The 26326-nt window shown below is 38.7% G+C and overlaps 2 protein-coding genes across 2 annotated transcripts in view; one reads left to right on the top strand and one right to left on the bottom strand.

The window, feature by feature from the left end:
- LOC110050476 (DNA ligase 4-like) overlaps nucleotides 1-9286 on the bottom strand; it is a 32620-nt gene extending 23334 nt beyond the window's left edge. The window contains exons 1-4 of the mRNA XM_089271821.1: nucleotides 9041-9286; nucleotides 3766-3843; nucleotides 2549-2650; nucleotides 2256-2323 (exon numbers count right to left, since the gene is read on the bottom strand). Coding sequence (XP_089127947.1) covers nucleotides 2256-2323; nucleotides 2549-2650; nucleotides 3766-3843; nucleotides 9041-9214 — 422 coding nt within the window. The 5' untranslated portion in view covers nucleotides 9215-9286. The remainder of the gene's footprint in view (nucleotides 1-2255; nucleotides 2324-2548; nucleotides 2651-3765; nucleotides 3844-9040) is intronic.
- A 55-nt stretch (nucleotides 9287-9341) lies between these two features.
- Nucleotides 9342-25296, top strand: LOC110050477 (palmitoyltransferase ZDHHC6-like). The gene is made up of 11 exons (XM_089271820.1): nucleotides 9342-9764; nucleotides 12057-12148; nucleotides 13738-13894; nucleotides 14500-14643; nucleotides 15807-15860; nucleotides 16967-17041; nucleotides 18019-18099; nucleotides 18847-18888; nucleotides 20814-20959; nucleotides 23211-23257; nucleotides 23809-25296. Exons 1-11 carry the CDS (start codon nucleotides 9537-9539, stop codon nucleotides 23904-23906), a joined length of 1164 nt encoding a protein of 387 aa, XP_089127946.1. The 5' UTR covers nucleotides 9342-9536; the 3' UTR covers nucleotides 23907-25296.
- Nucleotides 25297-26326: the final 1030 nt, after the last annotated feature.

Below are 26326 nucleotides of genomic sequence, written 5' to 3'. Positions count from 1 at the left end.
TTTCCTAGCCATGTCTTTAGGAGTTTATTTGTTGAACAGCAAACAGGCAGACTGTTTATAGTGTATGAAGTCAAAATCAAATCTCACAGCATATATAGAGCGGAAATCTGGGAACAGATTGTTTACCTTGGGTATTGTGACGTGAGCACAACACGTGAATCGATCAAGAGTCAAACGAAATTCATCGAACGAAAAAGAGATGTGCCGCATTAGAGTTCCGTCGACTAATATCTTAAGCATTGTTTTAAAGTACCTTGTATGCCTGCCTGGTGGTTGAGAGGCATCATAAAGTCTTGATAAACCCGTAAGTCATCAGCATGTTTTAAAGAATCAAAATGTGTTCTGAAACTTCGAAGGCAGCTGATATACCGTAATCGTGTTATCGGCGTTCGAAGTCAGATCGAGCCAGGCAGCAAAGTCCAAGAGCAGTTCTTGCCCAAGAAAAATACCCTCTGGTGAGTCGTGGCCCATTTGCCAAGCGTTGCTAGCGTCAAAGTTTGGAAAGCAAGAACTGGTTTCAGACTTATAAAATTTGTCTTGTATTGACCGCCATGTTTTCTCGCGAACGAGGTGTAAAGACCCTTCCCGGCATGCATTGCGATCACGTTCTGCGGATGTTTCTCAAACTGGTAACTAGATTGTTTAAACATAAGAATGGCCAACAAGTAGCGATCGATTGTAACATAGATCTGTGATCCAGGTTGCGCTGATTTTATTTCAAATCGGCATGATTTGTAGTGTTTGGAGCTTCTGGGATCAGCGGACATGCAGATGTATGGAGACCCGTACGTTGCGGAGAAGGGTTAATCTGTTAATCTGTCAGCCCTATTTATAGCGTGTTTTCACGTGAAATCAACATCATTGAGCTTATAAGTTGCGTGAAATTACCATTTTGCTGTTTTCTAAGTGAAACTAGCATCCTTGCTGTCAAGCGTTAACGTGAAATCAACATTTTAACCTATTTAGACCTGAAATTAACATCATTGAGCTTATACGCTGCGTGAAATTGACATTTTGCTGGTTTCTAAGTGAAAACAACATGCTTGCCGTCACGCGTTAACGTGAAATCAACATTTTAACCTATTTAGACCTGAAATCAACATCATTGAGCGTATGCGCTGCGTGACATTGACATTTTGCTGGTTTCTAAGTGAAACCAACATGCTTGCCGTCACACGTTAATGTGAAATCAACATTTTAACCTGTTTAGACCTGAAATCAACATCATTGAGCTTATGCGCTACGTGAAATTGACATTTTGTTGGTTTCTAAGTGAAATCAACCTCCTTGCTGTCACGCGTTAACGTCAAATCAACATTTTAACCTATTTAGACCTGAAATCAACATCACTGAGCTTATGCGTTGCATGAAATTGACATTTTGCTCGTTTCTAAGAGAAATCAACCTCCTTGCTGTCACGCGTTAACGTGAAATCAACATTTAAACCTTTTTTGACCTAAAATCAACATTTTTGAGCTTATACATTGCGTCAAATTGGCATGTTGCTGCTTTCTAAGTGAAATCAAAGTCCTTGCGGATGCGGCGGGCCGATCCGTTGTTATGATAAACCGAGGTGAGACTTTGACTTATAACAAAGGCTTGGCTTGGCTATTATAACAAAGGATCGGCTCTGTTTATCATAACAAAGGCTCGGCTTCGTTTATTTGAAGACCTCAGCGGGAAAAGGGTGCTAGGTATTTTAATCAAAAGTGAACTTTGTCGAAAACGCTCCAAATTTCGCATGCAGTTTTGTTTAGGTATGTTTAACAATGTCCCGCAGTTTTTCCGCTAAGCTTCGCTTCGTTTTTGAGATATTGCGTATGTAGAAAAACCACTCGGTTTTGCTAGCGGCGTCTTTATAAACGAAGCAAAAACCAGCGACAAAAATACAGGACCACGTTTTTCTATTACATTGAAGACCACATGCAAAAATTCAAGCCCTTTCGCGAAAACTTTTTTTTTCACCCAAATCATCACTTAGCATGGTTTTGCACTCACCCCTTCAATTACTCCACGTGCACTTGTTAGATATGAGATGATTATAGCCAGTGAGGTGCAGCTATCTAACATCTCATATCCAATGTGCATTCATGGAATAACTGTAAATCATCTCTGACTTTTCTTCAAAAAATTAATGTCAATTTCCCTGACTTTTCCTTGCCCTTAAAGAATTTTTTTCCCCGACAATTTCTTGATCAGTGGCAACTAAATAGGTTTGCATGAACACAATAGAGGACTGTATTAACCACACTTACCTGCCCTTTTCAGGACATCTATTTCTCAAAACAAAGAAAGCTACACTGGCAAAGTCGGCCACTGAATCCTAAAACAGAAAACAATAATTATTATTTAGTTACCATACCCAAAATCACAATTTAAGCCAATCAGAAGCTGTGCCTACTTTCCTGATAGTCCTATCAGCTTCTCTGCATTATGCATATAATCTACAGTGAAGTGCTTAATCTCCCACACAAGTATGAACCAAAATAATCAGCTCAGATCAAATATTCCAGACTTCGTTTCCATTACATTAACTGCAACTTAGTACCTGTTTGGCATTTTTGGGTGCTCTATAGTTCAATAGTTTGCGTCCATCAGCTGTGTCTTTTCCAATACTGAGTATCTCCATGTAATATTTGGCAAGAACAACCTAACAACAGAAACAAACTGAAGTTCGATGTGTGGTTTTCCGTTAGCTGAGGAACGAAAGAAGCGGAAAACCTTTTTCTCACACACAGCTGGGAGTCTGGGTACAGGTGTGTGGGGGATTTCAGGTCACGTGGCTTGTGTAAGGTTTCAGTTTTTGTTTTGCCATCTGCCATTTGACATGCCCCACCCATCCACCCATGAAGTACTTGTAGAATGCCTTAAGTTGAGGTGAAATTATTCCCTAGCTACTTTTTTGCCTCATTTTAAGACTATTATGTTCTTATGTTAATAAAGGTCAGGTTGTGTAGTTCGGCTTGGCATGGCTCCTATGGTTTGGCTTGGCATGGCTCCCAGTGGTGTGTGAGAAATAATTTTAAATACTGATTCAATTACAGTCAAAATGTCCCGTCATAGTGTTTTGCCAGTATAACAGCACAAGCTTTTGGACAGTAGCCGGTTACTGAAAGAGACTTCTTTGATTTCAATATGCTTATGATGACATATTTCTAACTACAAACACAAAGACCAAGAAGACAGACAAGAGGATCCATTGTAGCCTGTTCCAGGCTCTCAGTTAGTGGGGACGATTGAAAAAGCGGGGGTGCAATGTGCGGAGTCTGGTATTGACCTTCCCTTTTTCTCTACCAGACCCTGCTCGTCACTCAATGCCTGGCGGCTTTTTATTCTCCCCACTGACTGTGATCCTGGAACAGTAGCTCGTCTTGACCATCGTTAATTCTTCCAGAGTTTATTGCCTTTCCACAAAACCAAGCAATGCACTTTGGGAAAAATACAAGGTGGTGGTCAAATAACAATGGGAATGAGAAACAATGTCTTAGCTTGGTAAAACAAAAGAACAGTGCATCCTAAATTTAGCAGATTGGTCTAGACAAAGACCTGATTGATTGAATGATGATAGGAAAGGTAAAATATATGAAATGTGAAGAACTGACAGTTTCGCAACCTGTAAATGACAGTTTATCAACCTGTAAATGAACTGTCAGTGCTGCAATATATCTAACTGCATCACATAGCCACACGGTATGAGGAAGGTTGTTTTACAAGGAAAAAATCTTACGATTCTTGAAGAACACAAATATGAAAAAAAGTTCCCACCTCCTTTATTCCATAAGCACCTCTTTCTTTGTCCAAATGAGGCAACAACAGCCGCATAGCAGAATGGAATGAGTCAATCTAAAGCAGTAAAAAACAGTTTTAGATTTTGTGGTTTAAAATGTGTATGTAGAGTGAACTAGAAGTCTGCACTGAATGGTGCTCAAGTTCACCTGTTTAACCCATTGACTCCCGTGCCGCCCGTAACTGCCTGTGCAAAGAACCCCTCCAATTTCCTGTGCCGCCCATAACCACCCAAAGAAAAGCAGGTGAGGACAATAGCCTTTCCTACCCTCCCTAGACTTATTGGTTCTCTTATTGTTCTATTGTTCTTGAGGACAAATAAACCAATCAGAATCGACTTACTGAGCATATCTTTAGAGGGCTTTAGGGGTCCTAGAAAGACGGCTTTTCTTCTTAAATCCTGCTCTCATAAAGTGCAGGATATAATGGCGTGCTGCAGGCCAAATCTACTAACTTCAAAGGCCTTGTTTTCATTCCTAACACGGAGAAATTACTGCTTTGGGATTTAAAATAGAAAAGAAAAATACAAATTAATGTTTAGGTGGCCTCAGAATGGAAGATCAAGGAATACAGAGTCCTCAAACCTTTCTGGTGAAGAAGAAGTGTGCTTTCAAGTGAGTTTTGAATACAGATCACAGACTAAAAGCAGCTTCCTGGACTTAAGAAAACAAAAATGGTAATGTACATTATTACTTCAAAGTTAAATTCAACTTTTGCTTTTAAATAGGTTTCTTCACCTCAGCTTGAATGAAAATTTATTGTTACTGAACTTCCTTCCGCATTTCCTTCACTTGGTGCCCTGTTTTGGGGAATTTCAGGTCTTAAAAGTGAACAGTATTTTTGCACGCCGTATTTCTGCATATTTAATTTACGGCGACCTCCGCAGTTTGTTTGATTAGTTTGTTCGCTTCGTTCCAACTATATTTTTTGGAGTCTTATTCAGCTACTAAAGAACTGCCAAGAAAAGAACTAAGTGGCCACTAATTCAGCACAGTTGAAACACGTTTGATCTCGAAATAATTAGCTTGTTTTTGCCATGTTTTTGACTTACAACTTTAATCTCTCTTTCGCAGCGCTGTAACATTTCGTTGCGCAGCAAATAAATTATTTGATTTCTTGATTTCAAATTGGTTTTTACATGTGCCTTTCGCATTTTTATTTTCCATTGTTTCCTCAAATGCTAACCGTTATATCACAAGAATGGAAATTCTATTGTATTTGGTTTCAATTTGTCCTCCGAAGTCAATAACAAGTCGTGTTTGCATATTCAATTTTCTCGGCTTCTGTTGTGCATTTCGTCGCACGGCAGAGAAATAAAAATAATTTCTTGTTTTCTCATCAGTTTTAAACATCAAGTTGAGTTCTTTTTGTTGATATTTTTTAATATTTTGGTCCTTCATTTATGTCTTGAAACCTAATCTTGTGTGCGTGGTTGCTGTGCATATGGTTTATTTTTAGTACTCAAGCTCATTCTGAAATGTTAAAAAATTGTCAGGAATTTAGGGGTGGGTTGCGTGCAATTTCATTTGGGAGTCAATAGGTTAATGTTGCAGCTCTTGACATGAGAAATGATAACAAAATACATTCACAGTTTGTCATCTTTGTTCTGCACACCGTCATACACCAACTCTTGTGCCTGTCAACAAATGCCCCGGAGTGGCAGGAGTGGGGCATTTTACCAGTTAAGCTTGGATAATTAATGCCTCTTTTTTTAGTGGCGGGGGGGGGGGGGGGGGGGGCTGTTCCTAGCCTCAAACTTCTTCCCTTTTATTGTCACAATCACAATTCAGAGAGTTTGCAAGTCATTGTCAGAATTTCAACATGTCTTGCTGTTCATCATTATTTCACCAGCCTCCATGTTGCTGCCCCCCCTCCCCCCCCCAACCTCGTTCCCAGGGTCTCTCATCTTACCGCCCCCTGGAGCGAGCGAAGAGAGACCCTGGTTGGGTCTGGTCACGTGCCACTTTGACAATTGAGAACATCAGGGAGGGGTCCTCTGTAATCAGCAGTTTGTCGCGTTGAGCTTTGTCGCGGGCTGCGACTGCCACATTACCTGCCGCGTTTATCAATACTTAGCTTTCAGGGTGAAATTTCGAATAATATCTGTGCCAACGTTTACCTTAAGGTTAAGCAAGTCTGTCTTGAGGCAATTTAGCAGGCGTGATTTTCAGTGCTGCCGTCCTACCCACTGGATTTATGGAAAGTCAGTCATATTTCAACAGTGGACGTCAGGCAGCACAATTTCATCCCATAGTAATTGTTGTTTCTCCTTTGAATGCACTCGATCAAATTGATGCAAAAAACATAAGAACATCTCTAGGAAAACGTATAGCTTTCCCAAAGTAAAGCTACGGCAGTCTCTGAAGAAAAGCTGGATGAAGATAAATATGATATTCGTGCAACGCACTGTCCTTGCAAACAGTTCTAATCAAATAGTCAGGCCCGGCGTCACCTGCGGCATCACAATATAGAATGCAAGAAAGCAATATGTTCACGGAATATTTTAATCTTTGTCCCTGGAGAGCCAATACTTAGAGCCTTAAAACATATCTTGCAATAGAAATGAACCTAAACAAAGTATAAGCACGGCATGGCAAATTACAGAGGTGTCAAACTTTGAGAAGTGATGTGCAGTTAACAGCAGGAAACCATGCAGACCTACGACCTCTAAAAATATATTGTAACACAATCAAGCGACTTTGCTCTACTTATAATTTCCATTTCTGATCTAATAACACAGCATAAAAAGTGCCCCTCAGAAACACGCTTAAAGCAAAGAAAGGTTGAGAGATCGAAAATTAAATGAAAATGTGCACAATTCTCTCGAACCGTTGGCGTCCCGTACACTAATTTATTAACGACACAATAAAAATTATATTTTTCATTTTCTAGCCTCCTATTGGTTGAAGATAAATCCATTTTATCAGCAACGACGGCGAAATGCATACCGCGACGAGTCCGTTCTATCCTTCGTGCTCTGCAAAGTTCGGGTTGCTGACGGCGCGGTGAAACTTCAATAAATCTTTTCACCCTTTCGCTCCTTTCGAAGTGACTTTGGCTTTCAGTGATCAATTAAGGTTACCGTATACCTTCAGGGGTGTCTCACGTCCAAGCGATGTAGCGCGTTCGGTTTAAGCTGTAGATACCTAAACCCCTATATCAAATTAAAGCTTATAGAGCTGGCTATCAAACCATACCAAAAATTTTGAAATAAAATGAAGTGCCGATTTTTTTCACGGCCACTAAATGCGAGCGTCCTAATCACCTTTTGGAAGCTACAAGTCAAAGCGAATTTTGTTTTTCACCAATCTATTTTTTTCCCCGGTTTCAGGACAAAAAGCGCTAAAAAAGCATGTCTGCGTTTTGCCACATTCAATTGCAGTAAAAAGTTACAGAACATTTTCAAAATAGGACTTAAAAAATGTGAAGTGATCGTACAAAAATTGCTCTCGGAGAAAAAATATTTCGAAATAAACAATTCGCAGACACGTTTTTGTTTTTTATATGTTAATCTAGCTACTGTCCAAATTTGAGGGCAATCAAACAAATCCCCTTTGAGTTGTAACTCTTTAAAGTGTCTGCTTCAAGCGAAAAAATTTATTTGAGAAAACAGCGCTAAGGAAAATCTCTTGCTTCGCAAACAAACTCTGCCCACAAACGCCTTCAACTGGGTTCTCAGATCACTGAGCCAATCAGCGCTTGGAAAATTTACTACCATTAACTCGCGATGAAATTTACGGGTGAATCTTGAAAAAACCCTTGAGTTTCGGAATGCGCTCAAGGCGGAGAGATAATTTTTCTGTAGCTCGGTTTTTCTTGAAGCTGGTCTGGCAAAATGGGGAAGACGAAAAAGGATACGAACGCTAGAGTGGCTGGGCGACGAGAACAAACTGAACAAAACAAAGCGCGGCGGAGCAAATGTGCATGGATAATATTCCAATGGATCTCAATGAGTTGGGCAATTCATCGGTATCGGACTCAACAAAAGAGTCAATGTACACGTCACTGTTATAGCTGTCAAGTTCCCAAACTTTTACAGAATCTTTCTCTACTCTTGACTCGATCTTTTTGCCTGCTTGATACGATAGCTATAGCTTCATCCGCGAGGCCAACTTTCGCTTCTTCACTCATTGATGTGTTTTCATTCGTTCTTCGCTTTTTCGAACTGGTAAACAGAGTTTTCCGTGGTCCATGTTTACTTATAACTTAATAGAATTACATCTAATACGAAAAATGCTTGGATCTGAGTAGCCAGCCAATTCGTGGTATCCATATATTCCCGCGTTTTTTTCAATTTTGTTTTCAGAAATTAGAGATTACTCTTCGACCATTACTTTGAACCAAAAATCCAAATTTGAAGAAAATTGCCGATCTGAAGGTATACTGTAACCTTAAAAGGCCCTGAATTCTCTAAAATTATTTAATCCCCGGTAACAAGACCTACACTTCATTCTGAGGTAAAGATGAGTCAAACATCTTCCATACACAGCTTTGGCCACGGTGTGCCATTCTCCATTCACCTTCTTGAGGAGATTTTTACAATTTGTAATGTCCTTCACTGAACCATACAACCTTCAGCGACTTGGATTTCCGCTATCAGATGATGGATGTGTTTTCCTCGGCGTTTGCAGAATATTAGCGCCGGACATTACCGCAGAACATCATATCGTTCTTGGTTTACTTTGGTGACAACACATCCCGCACTCCCGTGGGCTAAGTATAGACAAAATTCCTACTAGGCCGCCCATCCTCTCAATAATTTAATTGTCATCTCCCAGATTCTGGGAGACACGTGACCAGACCCAACCAGGGTCTCTCTTCACTCACTCCAGGGGGCGGAAAGATGAGAGACCCTGGGAAAGAGGTTGCTCCCCCCCTTGTGGCAGTTATGTGGCAGACATCTCTTGCAAACATGCAGCTACATAGAATTGTCATATAGCACCTATTAAATTTTGAAGGGTACAATTCTTTTATCTAGCTTAAACTAACTGGAGTGCTTTTTAGGCCAACAAAATTGGTAATAATGCTACCCAGAGCGCATTTTAGCGCAGTAGTGCAATTCCTTCCTGGAATTCCTGTGTTCAGCCGCAAGTCTTTGCAGCATACAGTGTACCGTCTTGTACTAGCCTTACTAGCTAGGGGTGCAAAATTATCATAGGTATCCTCTTTAAAAACAAATTTCCCCTAACTATGCGTTTCACCACTAAGGAAATTTAAAGTTAACGGGACCACAAATTGAAAGACCATACTCAACTGTTTTGGAAGCCCCATGGAGTTTTCCGTGTGCATCCCTCCAAGAACTGACGAACGTGGCCAAAATCTTCTTCTTCTTTTCAGTTCCTGACGTAACTGCTATCTTTTCCAACAAGGAACACAAATCATAGAACGGCACCTGGGAAGCTACCTCAGCAGAAGGAATTCCCGCCATTTCGATCGTACACTGCGTCACTCTCCAACAACCGCCATTTTGAATTTCCGCACCGAAAGAAGGACGCTGGGGGACACTCTGGGACGAGGACAAACTCGAAATGAATCTCGGGATGTCTTGGTTGAGCCTTGCTGTTTTGGCCGGGCTTCGGAAAAGTTTTTGAGTTTAGCCAAAAGTTCTCGAAAAAGTATTCCTAAAAGGAGGCCTAGTACATTAGGACACGCGCTTGTGAGGACAGGACAGAACTGCGTGTTACTTGGGAGTTTTGCGTTTGTATTTCTGGTTGTATTCCATGGTGTCTGTTTGATGCTCATTTCGTTTCATGATGAGCGGAGGTATCTGTCACTGGGGTCCCCTTGTGGCCTTATCAATTATTATCACGCTGTTTCTTTGTGGACTTTACTGCACCTTACTATGGTTTCCTCCGTGGACGTCCATTGCAAGCGTGATTCACTTGGCTTTTTTTCTTACTTGGATGTTTCTGATAATGAATTACTTTCTGAAATCAATCTACCTTGGGCCAGGCCATCTGCCTTTGGGTTGGAGAGCGGTAAGTTTAAACAAAACAACATGGCCACTGCTTTAACAGTGCTGTGGATGTCAAAGCTCCTGCTATTTCAATAGACCTTATCACGGTTCTGGAAGCCATGTTGACAGTTAGTCAACAGTGTCAGAAATTACAGTTTTTGTATGAAATTTCATGGCAAATACTGAATTTTAGTGAAAATTTAATTCTGAACAATTTATGAATGGTGAAGTTAAGATATCAGGCAAAAGATTGCATTAACTAAAGTTGATGGATGTAGCTTTGCTATAAAGTGCCCAGTTGAAGCTTTTAATTTCCCATACATTTGTCTATATATTTTTTAAAGCAAACTTGCACACAGCTTACAACTTTATGCCACAATAAATGTACTGTACAGAAAAGAAACTCATAGAGAAAGTTATTGAAAATTACTCTCCTTTATCGAATTTTGTCAATGCAATCCTTTAATTTAGCATCTTGACTTTGCCATTCATAAATTGTTGAGAATTGACTTTAAAGAAATTGTTTACCATCAGATTCTCATACAAAAACTTTAATTTCTCTTGTGTGTTGCCTACATACAGTACCCGTTAAGATGGCCTAATTCTAAAACTGTGATAACGTGTTCGTCTATAATTTAACTCATGATATCTCTCTTTCTCTTACAGTGCATTTCACAAAACTTTTGACAAACATTGTTTGAAGCTTGTTTGAAATTCCTGAAATTTGCTCTGAACTGGGGAGTTTCATTACATAGTTGTCAATCAAATCGTGAACTTCGAAACAAAGTTGTGAATTTCACGCCTAACGTTGTTGGGAAGTTGCAAAATTCGTTGCGAGCAGAGATCATGGCTATCTTCCAAGGTCTGGGCACAATCATGTCTGGAATGTCACAGAATTTCTTCAGACATTGTGGTTATGTCGATATGGAATTACTAGTTTTCAGTAATTTGTACTTTGCTAAAATGTGAAGTGCATTGGTCCTTTTGTAAAATTTCCCAGATGTGCCCTGACTCACTCACTCACTCACTCACTCACTCACTCGATCCTCTTCATTCCTGTTGGAACATAGGTCATCCACTAGTGCCCACTACCTGACACTATTTTGAGCAGTGCGCTTCACTTCCTGCCACGTGAGCTGTCTCTCCTCCAACTCTGCCATTCTTGTGCACCTCCAGGTGTACTGCCGACACTTGCCTAAAAATAGCATACAATTCATGTCATGTCACTTCCATGCATAGTGGTTTAAAAGTATTTTACAGTGTATGTGTACATAAAAAATTTATCTGACTTAAAAAAGAGTTTTTCTTTCAGGATATACATCATTCTAGAAATAGCACTAAAACACAGAACATTTCGATGTTGTGTTGTTAACATTTGTATTTACATTTCTACTGAAAACCAGACACAAATCACGCCATCAGTCTGTGATGATGGAGTTCCCCTGTACCTCTCAAATAATTTACATTTCAGAAATAAACGATGATTACCGACGGAGAAAATGCAAATGCGAGAGTAAAAAGATTAAAAAGAGAAAACGGCACCATTCAAGTCCAAGTTTAAGTTCTGACAATAAAAATGAATTGCACGCGGCCTGTGTAAGCAGTAATTCATTCAAGTACCACGTTGTTACAATTTGCCTGGCACATTTCCACATTCGACTGCATTCTTTTCTTGGTTGGGTTAAGACGTTCAATCGATTGTTCTTCCCTCTGCTCTCTTCCCTCTAATTGGCAATGGCAATTCTTCCTTTAGGAAATCTACAGTACTTGATACATCAGCAAGCACCTAAAGGTAAGCTTAGTTCCTTTGAAAACATCTTATCGACTTGATCCAAAGTAAGAAGTTTTAGTTAAAGCTTACTCGTAAATTTATTTGCAGAGAGTGTTTATAAAATTAACTGAAGATGTGTTTTTTTGGTCCATTTTGTCCCTTAACGTAACCATCCAATTCGACAAGTCTGCCATAATCAAAGATAATAAGACAAGAACTGGAATGAGGGCCAAGCAACTCAAACTTTCCAAATTGCAAATTTCGCTGCACATGAAATTCACATCTTCATTTCCAAATTCGCGATATGATTGACAACGACGTAATGAAATTGCTAAGTTTGTAGCGAACTTCGGGGATTTTGAACAAACTAAAGAAACCGTTTGTGAAAAGTTTGTAAAACACACTGTAAAACTGTAAATCTGTCATCTTTGGCCACCATTATTTTTGATTAAGTCATGCACAATGCTCAAGACAGCTACAGAATATTTCTTACAACTTGGATGTTACATACATGTACAGTACATACCATTGCTTTTTTTCTAGGATGACAAAGAAGTGCAAGACGTTTTGCAAAAGTGTGTTGTGTGCAATGGCTACAAAGCACCAAGAGCACATCACTGCAGCAAATGTAAACGGTAATTAAATATCTTTTAATTTCTATTTTAATGTATATATTTTTTATCATTTTTTACTTCAAAGAAAAAGCATTATGTACAGGTACAAACAAGCAAAAACAGAACAAATTTATAAACAAGCTGAAGAAAGTGAATAACTCAATCAAACATTTAACATTCATAAAATGTACTTAAAACAATGTCAGAAACAATAATTAATTTAATTTATGATCTGGTTTAGTAGTAATTATGTATTCATAACTCAAGAGTGAGTATGCATACTTGCATATAATTTACCCCACTCTGTATGCAACTTTTATCAGCAAACTGATGTAATTTTGGAGGGATTTTTTTTCCTGTACCAAGAACCTCAATTTAAGGCTTCATGCAAATCTCTTCTCTATCCATCATAGTGTTCACTCGCCAGATAAGATCAAGTGAGTCTCTCCATAGCTCAGTGGTTAGGAAACTACAGTACTATAACTTCAAACATTTGTTTGTAAATCGTACGAAATGTTCTATATGCACTGAAGCTAACTGTCAATTTTAGGTTACTACCCACCTTCAAATTGTTTTTTCTAAGACTTTTACTTGACAAAATTTAAGTCAGTCATTTTATCTAAAGTTTACAATTTAAAGAAAAATTTTAAAAATCTCAAAAAAGCAGCTGATTTATTTAGAAAAAACTTAGTTTCAAATAAAGTTAATAAACCAGGAAGGCGTGATAATTGCTTAAATGGACAAAACCGCCAGTGGAAATGTTTGTGGCAAACGCCCATCTTGGAGCACGTATTTCATGTTATTTGGTATTGTTGATATCGCGCATTTGTTCTTTTGCCTTTGGCTACTTTGTCTGTTTTAGTGTCTTTCCCTTCAATGCAACAGCAAAATAAAAAACATGGTACAATGCGATGCTTTTCGCGGGAAATCGCGATCCACTGTCATTGACGCTAAGAGGTCCTATTGTTCCACTGGTTTGCGGTTTCATAAGGCGCGATAATCTCCTGGTGTGGCACGCGTTGTTTACGAACCTTTACGAGCTAAAATCTCACATTTGATTTTGGGAGGAATACATCGAGTTTAAGTGAATTTATTAGGTAAGCAGATTTGATGGATTTTTGTGAAATTTTGTCAGTCAGAACGTTCGAGGGATAATGAGAAATGAAAACTGTGTGTTGGGAAATTTGGATATTTAACATATTTTTCACGTGGCATCCATTTGCTCAACACGTCTTGCATATTTTAGGCTACTCCAACTTAAGATGCGATTATCTAGACAACCAATAAGAATATCAAAAAAGCCTGACACACTTTTGTTGACTGATGCCTTGTGAATGATACTGTGCAGCCATTTTGCTCGTGTGGCAGCATTTGATACCCAATAAATTCAGTAGAAGAACCCTTGGCCATTTCATGCGTTACCAGCTCCTGACACTTTTTAAAAGAAAAACTCCCTTAAATTGTATTTTTATCGTAAACTACATTTATTAAGCTTTCCTCTGATATATAGTTTGTTGGGATTTTATTGAAACTGGTGCACGTACGAATTTTTCCCAAAAGACACCTGTGAAGGTGGGAAGTAACCTTAACACTAAAACTCTCATTTGCAGGTGTGTTATGAAAATGGATCATCACTGTCCATGGATAAATAACTGCGTGGGTCATTTGAATCACAGAGCATTTACGTTGTTCTTATTCTTCGTTCCCATTGGATGTACACACACCACTGTTATTTTAATATCATGTTTCCTACAGCAATTTTATTTGGTAAGACAAGTACATGTTTATTGCCTAATGTATAAAATACAAACCTGAAATTTTAGAAAAAATAGTCTATTGTAAGTGATGTTAGATGTTTGGGAATCAAGATATAGGTACATATAATACTATTGATCCCAGGCATCTGTTGAGAGGGCTTTTTTTCAGGCTGTTATACGCACCATTGGTTTCAGCCACAGATTCTCAAAAGTGATCATGTGATGACAAACATCTCCAGGCCACAGTTTGCGGCACAGCACAAAGTGGCCAGTTCGAAGCAAATCTTATCCATGCGATGGATTTTGCATCTGTCAAGCTCTTCTCTGTAACATATCCTGAATTTTATCTTGCTAAAAAGTGTGGAACTCAACGAACTTGCAAACAAACAGTCAAACACTCATCACACAATCATGGAATTCGTCATCACATGAACACTTTTCTAAATCTGTGAAATTTAAATTTGTTGCATTGTTTTCATGTGTAAATACATAGCTTGGTACACTTTTTGAAACTACTTGCTTCTGACAATTGACATTTGATATCCCAGAACATGTCCTACCTGTAATTATTCTTTTCTCCAATAACTCTGTTCATTTCTTTCTCAACAAATTTAGATGTCTGGCAGTCCTTATCGACGTATTGTGTTCCAACGTAATGCAGTTGTTTCATTCACATTCTATCATGTGATACTTGTTCTGTTCTGCATTGGTTTGTCACTGGGTGTCACGATAGCAGTTGGCATTCTTCTCTATTACCAGGTGCAGATTGATTCTGGCATAAATTATACATTCAAGATTTTATCCTGCACACAAAGTTTTATAGTTACATGTTCTCAGAATGTGCTAGTCAAGAATTATAATAACTTGTTGGCAACAAAGTATGGAGGGTATTAGACACTTTCTCTGGAGAGGCTCAAAGTGGTTTTTTCAGGTGGGGAGAATCCACTTAGTGATATGAATGCAGGTGTAAGGCTATGTGAAAGTGATGTTGTAAGGCCACATGAATGATCCTTCCAACTTTGTACCTGCACTCACCTCACACAGCCACTTTCTGTAACAAACGTTTTGAACCTCTGCGGAGATTGGCAATCAGCAAGTCACAAGCAAGTGATACGCAAAGCCAGTGGTGTTCATTATATTCTGTAGTTAGTAAATAGAGTATATGACATGGCAATACAAAGATATGAATTTTGACATGAGGGAATAAAATTCATATCTTCAAGACAATTCATATCTTCTTTTCTTTTTAATATATGGAAAAACTGACTGTTTGTGCAAACAACCATCAAAATTGAAAGAGACATTACTCCAAAAAGTTTACAGAGGGACATCATTGCATACATGTACCACTTGGCGCATTATCTGCGCTGGTCACCACTAAAACCCTATACATTGCTTACGCAAGCTCTGGGTTCAAAAGGGGTGATGAATGGTCATTCAAAAACTCTGGGTCTTACAAAATTTTAGTCAAATTTCACGGCTCATGTGCGCATCGCAGTCTCAGTTTTTTTTTTTTTTTTTTTCACGAGAATGCTAAGGAAGTCTTGAAGTCCCTTGATATATTGAACTTTAATTATGTATCTTTCAAATTTCCACCAAGAAAAGGTTCATCCTAAGTTGTCTGAATCACAGTCAAAACATACTGCCACATCATTTTGGTATTTGAAAAACTGCTAGCTCGTTGTAGGATACAGCTGTATGATGACATAGTGTTCTAGCTGAATTTCCAGGACCAGATAGTCTTGGTCTTCAAATTGAAAAAGTTTTGGTCTCGGGCTCACAAAGAAACACGCTAATCTCACAGCTGTCTCCCAAAGTCTCACAGCTACCATTTTCCACCCCTTTTCAAGGTTTTGTTTTTAGTTATAATTTATTAATGATGTGCAAGTTTATTTATTAACAAATCCCTCTCTCTGTTTCAGATCAAGGGAATATTAACAAACCAGACAGCAATAGAAGCATGGATAGTTGAAAAGGTCTGATAAGCTGTTTACTTTACATTGATTTCACTATTTAGGACATCTAATGTACTGAAATTCAGACACTTAAATTTAAGTTTTTAATCTTATTGAAATTAATATACTCGCATCTCTCAAAATTTTAGGTTTTTAACTTTTATTATATTTATTTATATATTTGTATTCATAGTTTTATTTTCTGAGGGCCACAAGTTTGTTAGCCTTTGGCCTTTTAAGTGTTTAACTATTACTATTACTATTAACTATTACTATTAACTATTACCATTACTATTACTATTACTACGTGTATTACTATTACTATTACTATTACTATTACTATTACTATTACTATTACTATTACTATTACTATTACTATTACTATTACTATTACTATTACTATTACTATTACTATTACTATTACTATTACTATTACTATTACTATTACTATTACTATTACTATTACTATTGCTATTGCTATTGCTATTACTATTTCTGTTACTATTATTACTATTACTATTACTATTGCTATTGCTATTGCTATTACTATTACTATTGCTATTGCTATTGCTATTACTATTGCTATTGCTATTGCTATTGCTATTACTATTGCTATTGCTATTGCTATTACTATTACTATTATTACTATTACTATTACTATGACTGTCACTGTCACTGTCACTGTCACTGTTACTGTTACTATTACTATTACTATTACTATTACTATTACTATTACTATTACTATTACACTACATGTAATTTGCAGTTGATCTTTTTGGATTAAGTTACTTAACATTTTTACATTGTGGCTGGAATGACAGCTGTTCAATGAATACTAACATTACCTACTTTAAGGAAAATATCCTTTTAGTTTTTCTCTTTAGTAGTTCCTCAAGTGAGAAAGGTAAAGGAGCAAGTTAGAGCAAAAATTAGCTAGTCAACACTTTTAAGACTTTTTTCTTTTTGCTTCATCAAATGGAGGTATTCAACTCAATCGTAATAAAATCATCGAGAGTGGTTTGATTGTTTGATGTCAAATCTCCATTAGCATTGAATAACATGGCAAGCTGTAGTCTATGTGGTCACTTGTGCAGGCTTGACCTAGGTGTATTGTCTTCCTATTTTAGGCCAACAGACCCCACCCTGATGGAAAAACATTTACATACCCTTATGACTTTGGTTGGAAAGAAAATTTCAAGCAGGTAGAGATCCTTATCTTCACTGTTAAATCAGTGGCGTCCATGCTAGTGGAGCTCTACATACCTGATGGATGTACATCTGGGGGATTTTAGAATTGTTACAACATTAAATGAATAACAGGGTGCAAAGAAAACAAATTTTCTGGCTTGCCCTTCGGCAAGCTCTAACAGACCAATTTTCCATATATTAAAATTCAGAATAACACAATAGACCTCAGCACAAGGCCCTGGGGAATAAACCCCACAAACTCTGTAGTTATTCCCCAGAGCCTCGCACTGAGGTCTATTGTTTTAGCTGAATTTTAATATATCAAATTGGTCTATTGTGATGTACTAGATTAAAGTCATTCTCACTAGCTCCCAAAAAGTTTCTTTCTCTCATTTCTTCTGTAATTTAAATTTGCTCAAACATTTTCCCAAGAAACTTATTATAACTTTTTCCCATTGGGCAGGCTACGTACAGAATCTACCAGCCCAACTAGAAAATCCACTAGTCCTGGGTCATCTGACAGGACTTTCTTTACATGCTTTACAATTGAGCTATTACATACAGCAGTTTTCGTCTGAGTGTCAAAAAGAAATATTGGTTTTGTACTTACTACGCTACATGATCAGCATAAAGAACTCACACCACTTTTTCAACCAATCAGAAGTAAAACCACATCAAATTATAGTGACTTCACACATGTTTTCCTGTGCTTTACATTAACAACGTGTAAATACTTATTCAAGTTTTGATTAGTTGACTGTATTGTCTGTGTCATTTGTGATTGGCCAGGGAGTGATTAATGTGGTTTTGGTTTTACAACACTCAACTGAAAACTGCTCTAATGTGATGTGTGTCAATTGATTCTTGAAAGCAAAATTGTCCCTGAGGCATAATTGACCCACATTTTTGTTACTATTTTTAATGTAGAAAATGCTACAAAGCTGACTGTGATCCCTTGTGCAGTTCCATAATATTTACACTTGTGTTTTAGGTCATAACACTAAGGAAAGATTATGTTGGGGATGGAATCACGTGGCCTGTTATTGATGGATGCGATCAGTACACTCTCACAGTATGTTAATGTATTTTCTCTTTGTCACTTTCAATGTACATACATGTGCACATCATATCTCCTTGATTATGCCACCTCCCAGTGATAAATGCCTCTTTTAAAGTAAGCGTACCCATGAAAATTGAAGCATAGAAACCACATCATCCTTAAAGTTGTGCGGGCACTCTCATTTTGTACCGTTTTATTAAAAACTAAGAAATCAATGTATGTGTGTATCCCAGCTGTTAGAACAAACTGTTGACAACGTCCAGTTCATGAACGACTGGCAAACGGTGAATACAAAACCCCATGTTATATTGTAAAAGGTCATGAAACTTGATCCATACTGCGAATAGCTGCTCTCTGTTTCTGTTTGGTTTCTGTTTTTATTGATATATTTTGATCACGCCTATTTATTTACATGCTACAATTAGCATTTTTTAAAGATAAAAATGTCGCACTTGCGAAAAAGGTCTAATATTAAACCTCTAACTCCCCATAACATCCACTTCTCTACAACAACACAACAATCTTTTATTCACACTATTCAGGTACAAAAGAAAGGTAAGACATAAAAAACTATAGAAAACGTAATGATAGAGATTATACAGCTATATGTTCAATTTGAGTCAGTGTGCAACAGCCAAAGTAGCAAAGCTTTCGAGTTTCTACAACAGCCACTTTCCTTTGTCCCCATAGTTGAGAGATTTGACTGTATAATGTGTGGTGTGATTTTTTGTTGTTATTGTTTTTCATTGCTTTTACCAGAGGGAACAATTACAGCAAAAGAAATTAAAAAGAGAAAGAACGGTAAGTTAAAATTTCAACTGAAATCACGCCATTTGAGATGAACATTTAATGGGCAAACTGAATTTGTTTGAAGAGTGAGGATCTTACAATAATTTAGTCATAGTGGCAAGGAAAGCTTGCAAAAGGAAGTAAAGGCTTCAATGAGATTTGACACCATAAATTACCAAATGTGCAGCCCTACGCATAGATGTCCCCTTCTTACGAGGACTGGGTACGGCTACACGTAGGCTGCCAATGTTAGTTGTAAAGAGTCCCCTGACCAAGTTGTGAACCCATCGAAAGCTGCTCAAAAACACGGTGAGGATTAAAGTTGCAAGCTTGTGGGGCCGTGTGGAAAGCAAAATTTAAAAAGATAAGTAAAATCATTCCATAAAATTACAATTACTAATTACAATTAAAAGACAATACAAGAATTATTACGAATTACAATTTAAAATCACAGCTGCTAATTAGAATATAAGAATTTCAATAAAATTTATAAACATCATCTTTTAGTGGAGCAGTCAGTACGGATCACGCCTCGGAGTTAATATATTTGAGACATTCTTGCCTCTTCCCGTATGACAAAGAGACCTGAAGTTAAAGTTAGTTAAACCTCTTCGCGCCAGGAGGCGCACAAGGCCCAGACATCTTCCCTCCACTGCTGGGAGTTATTTGCTGCCTGTCTTGCTCTTATTCATGTGTTCCATCCTTGTAGACCTGTCTGTCTCCTTCTCTACAGTGCGACGCCAGGTACGTAGTTTTGGGTCTGCCTCTGCTTTTCTTTCCCTCCGGCTTCCATCCCAGGGCAACAGCACAGGCGTTTTTCACTTCTTTCCTCAGGACATGTGCAATCCAGCACCACCTCTTCCTTATCACCTCCTCACTTCTTGGATCTGCTCTCGCTTTCTCCAGCACTTCCTTATTTGGCACATGCTGCTGCCATCTGATGCAGAAGATTCTTGTGAGGCACTTGGTCTGGAGGATGTCAAGCTTCTTTTCTTCTCCCTTTGTCATTTTCCACGTTTCACAGCCGCAGAGAAGCACTGGAAGCACTAGCGTCTTGAAAAGCGTTGCCTTTGTCTTCCTGCTGATGTGTTTTGCGCGCCAGATCTTGTTGAGCCTGTTGAAGCTTGCATACAACAGCACTGTCCTCTTATTGATGCCCAATGTTGCTCCTCCGTCCTTCGTCACCTGCGCCCCCAGGTAGGTGAAACTGTCCACTTCCTCCACCATGCTGTCTCTCACTCTCAGTCTGAGAAGTTTCCCATCCTTCTTGGTTATTGCCTCCGTCTTCCTCGGCCCCCTGCTGCTCGGTTGTCTGGTGTTGTCATACAGCCCCTTAGCTCTCCCGTTCTCTGCTGCTGTCTGTGCTGCTTGGGCCTTCTCTGTCATCCACTTCCTCTTATCCTCTCTCACGCTGCCCTTCACCTCCTTATCGTTCTGCCTTTACTGTTCCCTGATCCTGTTCCGTATCCTCTTTGGCTGATCCAGGGCTTACTCTTGCCTTTGCGGAACCCAAGGACCTCCTCCGCTGACTCCACGTATGCCTTCCTCTGTGTCTCCCACAACTCCTCCATCTCTTCTCTCTCCGCTTCTCTGTTCTCCTCTAACCTCCTCCTCGTGCCTCGTAGTACATCCGTCTTGTTCTTGTGTCCTTCAGTCTGTCCGTGTTAAACCTGGGCTTGAACTTTTTGATGTTGACATACTTGCTGGGTCTCAGCCGGATCTTGGTCCTGACGAGGTAGACGAGATGACAAAAAGACCTGAGATTGCTTTGGGGGGAGGCTAATGTTCTGTTTTGCTAATTGACTGTTTTTTCTCTGTGTGTCATTAGGGCAATCAAGTGAATTTCTGTGGTCAGTTTTTGTCTTAAGTGCACGATGTAATTTTGAGGTTTCACTACCCATAATAAATGAACTCAGTTTGTTTCCCATTGTGTTTAGATTTGTTGTTCGGTGATAAAATTCTATAATGGAAGCATAATAGCTTGGCGTGAAGGACTTAGGACATGCATATCGACTCCATGGTCAGAAGAGCCTCGCATGAAGCTACACCTTGGAGAAATTGTCTTAGTGACACGATGGAGAGCGTACGTTTGTTTCATTGTATAATTGTGAATGCAATGTTGCCATGTAGTACCGTCATTGAAAGATGGAATCTTAGGCCCCGTTCACAAGACGCCGGAGAAATTTGAAAACGGAGCTTTATTTCTGCGGTAAGACCTACCGTCCACACTAATCCGTCACGAAAACGGAGCTTTTCGAAAACACTCTTCAAACTGGAGGAATTTGGAAACGCAGGCTTAACGTTTTAGTGTGGACGGAAACGGGGGGTTTTTCGAAAACTTTGACGTTAAACAAACCCAAAATGACTGGCGATTGCTACGTTTTCAAATTTCTCCAGCGTAGTGTGGACGGAAAGTATTTGATGCGTTCTCAGAGTGGAAACGCCGTTTTAAAATTTCTCCGGAGTAGTGTGGACTAGGCGTTAAGTAATTTGAAGTGAGGGAAATCAACCCAAGCAGAAAACCCAAGTATTTCCTTCTGGGCGGAAGGGAAATTGGACCACAACGGAAATTAAGAAATAGTTCTTTGAGCTCGGCGAGATTCGAGCTGAAAACTGAAAACAACATTGATCCAATTGTCAAGTTCGCTTGAGTTCTAACACTCCAAATTAGTTTAGAATTAATCCTCTACTTTTCAGAGTTTATTTCACTGATTGCATATTGCCTTAACAATGTTAAGTCTCACTTCAAGGGGAGGTACTCTTTGCTTAATTTTTTGGTGGGGTGTGCTACCAGGACACCCGGTTCTTCGATTCCTGACTCTGCTTTAGACCAAGATTTTGGAGGCGGCGTGGCCGAGTGGTTTAGGGCGCTGGATTTGAAACCTGGAGGTCCCTGGTTCAAATCCTCCGCCCTACCGCTGTCTGGATTTGTTCTCGGTAGTCCCGAGTTCAACTCTTTGACCGCATTGTGTAAATAGCCAACTGGTCAGCCTCCTACCAGTTAGGATTCTTAATAGTTTATGTTATATTTGAAATATTTGTTTATTTATTTACAGTGTCCCCAATTAGCACATTTACAGGAGCTAAATAAATTTGACACTTAAATAAAGTTATTATTAAGATTGTCGTCTTCCTTCTCATTCAGTTTCGGTCTGTTTAATTAGTAATAAATCGTGTATTCTTAGTTCTGTAGCTCTCTGTTTCATTTGAAGGTGAAAACCTGGCTGAATGAAAAGACGTTTATCAAAATACGTTCTTTTTTATGGTTTATTGTACCTAATTTTAGAGCAATATGGTAAAATGGTGTCCATTTACAAACTAAAACAGCTCAAAAATCATGGCTTTTGCGGTGGCAATACAGCATAGTAACTCCTAGTGGCACACATAGATTGCTTTGGACCATCACTTATGCAACTTTCAATAAGGGCTAGTCACCGAGAAAATTGCGCGGCTGTGAGGAAGATTTTGCCTGCTTTCTTTGGCCATCTAGAGGAGAGTTTTTTGTAAGAAAGTTCAGCTCGAACAGCTTTGCCTGTCTGAAAACCATTTGCCTTCTTAGTGAAAACGTTCATGAAGCCCCTGCATATTAAGTCAATTAAGGTCATTCCCTAGTATTGCATTGCGCATCCCTACTGCGCATAATTTTACGCGTAATTAGCGCGTGCGCATTAAAAAATGGCGGCTTTTTCTTGACGACTGGAGCTCGCCATAGAGGTAAATCGTCATTTTCTCGCAAACGAGTATGGTGACCTATCATTTTTTTGTGTTGTTTTGAATTGAGTAATAAATTTCTCTGTGTCAAATAAATATGAACCAATTCTCAGTGTAGAACAAAAAACAGTCGTCGGAAATGTGAATTTAGTAAGCAATCATGACTACAATCATGGTGCTATTATAAGGATTTATTGGGTATAAACAAGGTGCTGTTGCTCCTAAACGAACATGGGGACCCCTCATTTTTATTTCAAAATTTAAGTTGCTATAATATAAACAATCAATAGGCAAAGTTTCACAAAAATCTCAGTGCAGGTTCTGGTTCAGTGGAATGACCTTAACTTTCTCCTGAAATAAACTCTAAGGACTTAATACACCAACAAGAGTAACAAAGAAGATAAAGACGAAAATTGAGAAATTTAGGTTCACATTTTTCAAGATACACCTTTCGTTATGATTTCTCTGGTAAGCTTAGTTAACAAATCATGAAGCGACAAAGAATATCCCAGCTTATTACCCCTCGCCAGCTGAGCATTAATTGCGTGAAGCTTCGAAGTCCTTCATGTCATCTCTCCTGCTCTCCGTCTTCAAGTTCATTGTAAATTCTGTTTTGTTGACAGGCGATGGCTTTATGGTGAAAAGTTACGCTCTAATTCACCATCTGCCGGTAAGTTTTCTCGTTTAACCATAAATAGTGACAGTAATCAAATCTGGCCAATCACAATGCACCTAAACACCGTGATGAACCAATCACATCTTGCATTACAACCTTCAAAGCGCGGGGAAAAGTCGCGAACCAAGTTCACGTGCGCGGTTACCTCCGATTGACAGCAAAATCAATACGTCTGTCGTCATTGGCTTGACCACGGTCCACGCGCGTTTTGCCCGGTAACAGAGCAGCTATGCCAACGGCAAAAGAAATAGCTGCCTTGGCTGTACATTTATTTAGACGTGACTGGGGTCGGACTCGGCTCCAATTTTGTACCCTGAAAGATCAACAGCGGAAATGCAGCTGCAGTGAAAGTAGACAGTAGCTGGGACAGTTTCGTATAAATAAGTGTTTATGGGAACAATTTCAACTGCCACATCAAATTGAGTATTTTAAGTTCTCCTCTGGCACACCGATCCTTTTTCCAAGTTGTACATATATGTGCTAATTTCTCTTGAGTGATGAAGCTGACTTAATTCTGAACTTTATTTTATGGTGTTTGTGTACAGAAAACACAGATGAAGTCGTCGGCAAAGAAAAGGGCTGGTTTCCTCGGCATTGTGTTGTCAGAACGGCAGAGGAAGCATCTTCCAAGAAGGATGATTAATAGGCCTTGGGACTCTGAATTTAAAATCACATGGGGAATCTTAAGCCACAACTACTGGAGGAAGCTAAATTTTACTAACTACAATCTGGATAAGCCGAGCCACTTGTGGTTATTGATTCACACTTGATAAAATTGCGTCTTGAACTATATTGAAAATTTGTTTGCTAAATAAGCTTAAAGCCACAACTTCTTTGTGGATGCCATTTAGAAAATGATAAAAACACAGCTTATAATTGTTGCAGACTATTTAACAATTGGATCACGTGCCCGGCCAATTTTCCGTGAGTTGACCCTCGCTGACGTACAATTTGAGGTATTTTTAAGCCAAACATAATTAATTGTTTTCCTTATCAACGAAAAGGAGAGCACAAAAAATTGTTTACAAAATAAGCTTAAAGCTACAGCATCTTTGTGGATGCCATTTAGAATATGATAAAAAGACAGCTTATAATTGTTACAGACTATTTAACAATTGGATCACGTGCCCGGCCAATTTTCCGTGAGTTGACCCTCGCTCACGTACAATTTGAGGTATTTTTAAGTCAAACATAATGAATTGTTTTCCTTATAAACGAAAAGGAGAGCACAATAACGGTAGTGGTCTATCAGCGAACAGCCGACAATTAGAGAACCACTTGTGCAGATTCGCAATTTTAAACGAAACAAGCATTTCTCACGCAACGTAATAGACCATTTTCGTATTCTCGGTATTGGACTGGAACTAGCATGCAATAGAGGCTCATGCGGGAGAATATCATTCTAAAGATATGATTGTCATTTGCATTTGAAAGGACTCCCTGCATTAGCCTCAGTTGCAAGCTAGTTCCAGTCCAATACCGAGAATTCGAGAATGGTTATTACGGTAACGGGTAGTTCAATTGAATATATTAGGCGTCAAATTTTGTGATGAAGAGTAACTGCAAATATACCATTTTCGTATTCTTGATAATGGACTGGAACTAGCTTGCAACTGAGGCTAATGCTGGGAGTCTCCAAATGAATGAGCCTCCACTGCAAGCTAGTTCCAGTCCGACTCCGAGAATACGAATGTGGCCTATTGCTGCAGATCTTTTGAAGTGTTTGAGGATTTTTTTGAAACTTTTATTACTGTTCTTTGGGTTCAAAACTAAATTTTTAACTTTAAATTTGTTGATGTAAAAGGAAAACATAAAAGAAATCCTAAAGTTTTTAACTTTCACGCTCTGTCATTAACTGTACTTTCATACTGTCTAAATCATAACCAACTTCGGGAATTTTTGCCACAGGCAGCCCAGTTGTACTGTTTGTGGAGTTTGAGTCGAATATGTATGTGAAATTATTAGTTATATTTACTGCAAAAGGAGTCAAAATATTTATGTAATAGCTCAAAATAAATACTGCTTTGCCTTAATATCATTGTCTTTTTCTTTGTCCTGGTCAAAATCTGGTCCACTTTGTTGCCTTTCTCAGCTAGTTCGCTTGCTAACTATATGTCAACGCATTCCTATAGGCATAAAAGGTAAGAAAATCTGTCGTAAAGTAGCAGCTGTTTGAAGGCAAGATATTTGCTACTTAGTTTAGCGGTAATTATAAATGTTAGATCTTGTAGATTCCATTTGGCGGGGCACAGTAGATAACGTCAAAACATAGCACAACCCTGGCTGGCGTGCGTGAAACGTGGCTAATGTTCTTGTCACGCCTGCTCGTTCCTCTTCTGGCACATCTCGCAATAAAGTTAGAAAACAAGTATTTAATCCACAATTTCTATACCTAAACTCCACTGAACAGGAAGCCCATCCCCCGAAAAGTGTTTACACGTCTTGCATGCCTATATTTAACAGCAAACGCACTCGTAATCCATGGTTGCATTACGTCAAGTCCTCCGGACTCGTGACTGGTGGCAGAGGACTGGTGGAGTTGGCCGCAACACGAAAGTTGTCGCAAAAGACAATAGATTTAGACATATCTTTATTTCTCAATTTGGGTTAAAGGATAACCGCTACAGAATTAATTGTACACAATTTATTTTATAGAACTCCCCCCAGTGGTCGACAGTCTTTTCACACGGTACAAACAGTTTTTTACATAAAAATATATCTATATATGTTACGTACCGTCTTATCAAAATTAAGCAAATATCAGGGAAATGAAAATAACGAGATATTTTCCAAGCAGGTGCCCTCTTCAAAGATACACTTACAGGAAAAACAAAGGGAAACATTAATTAATCGAGGTACCGTAAAATCTCACGTTAAGTTGAATTCATGTTTACCCCCGCCTTAACGTGGGATTTTACGGTATGTATCATGGGTAGACTGCTCTCACGAATGCCTTTCAACAGTTGAAGTCGTGGCAGGGTGTTCTTCAATTACTTGTAATTCAAGTAAGTTTTTCGCTTGGATTACTATATTTCCAAAACCCTTTTGACCTTCTTAAATAAG

This window comes from Orbicella faveolata, unplaced genomic scaffold (genome assembly GCF_042242905.1).
Source record: "Orbicella faveolata isolate gen_17 unplaced genomic scaffold, um_ofav_v1 contig_34, whole genome shotgun sequence".
NCBI classification, from domain to species: Eukaryota; Metazoa; Cnidaria; class Anthozoa; order Scleractinia; family Merulinidae; genus Orbicella; species Orbicella faveolata.
Note: the sequence above shows the minus strand (reverse complement) of the source record. Positions and strands in the feature narration are given on the sequence as shown.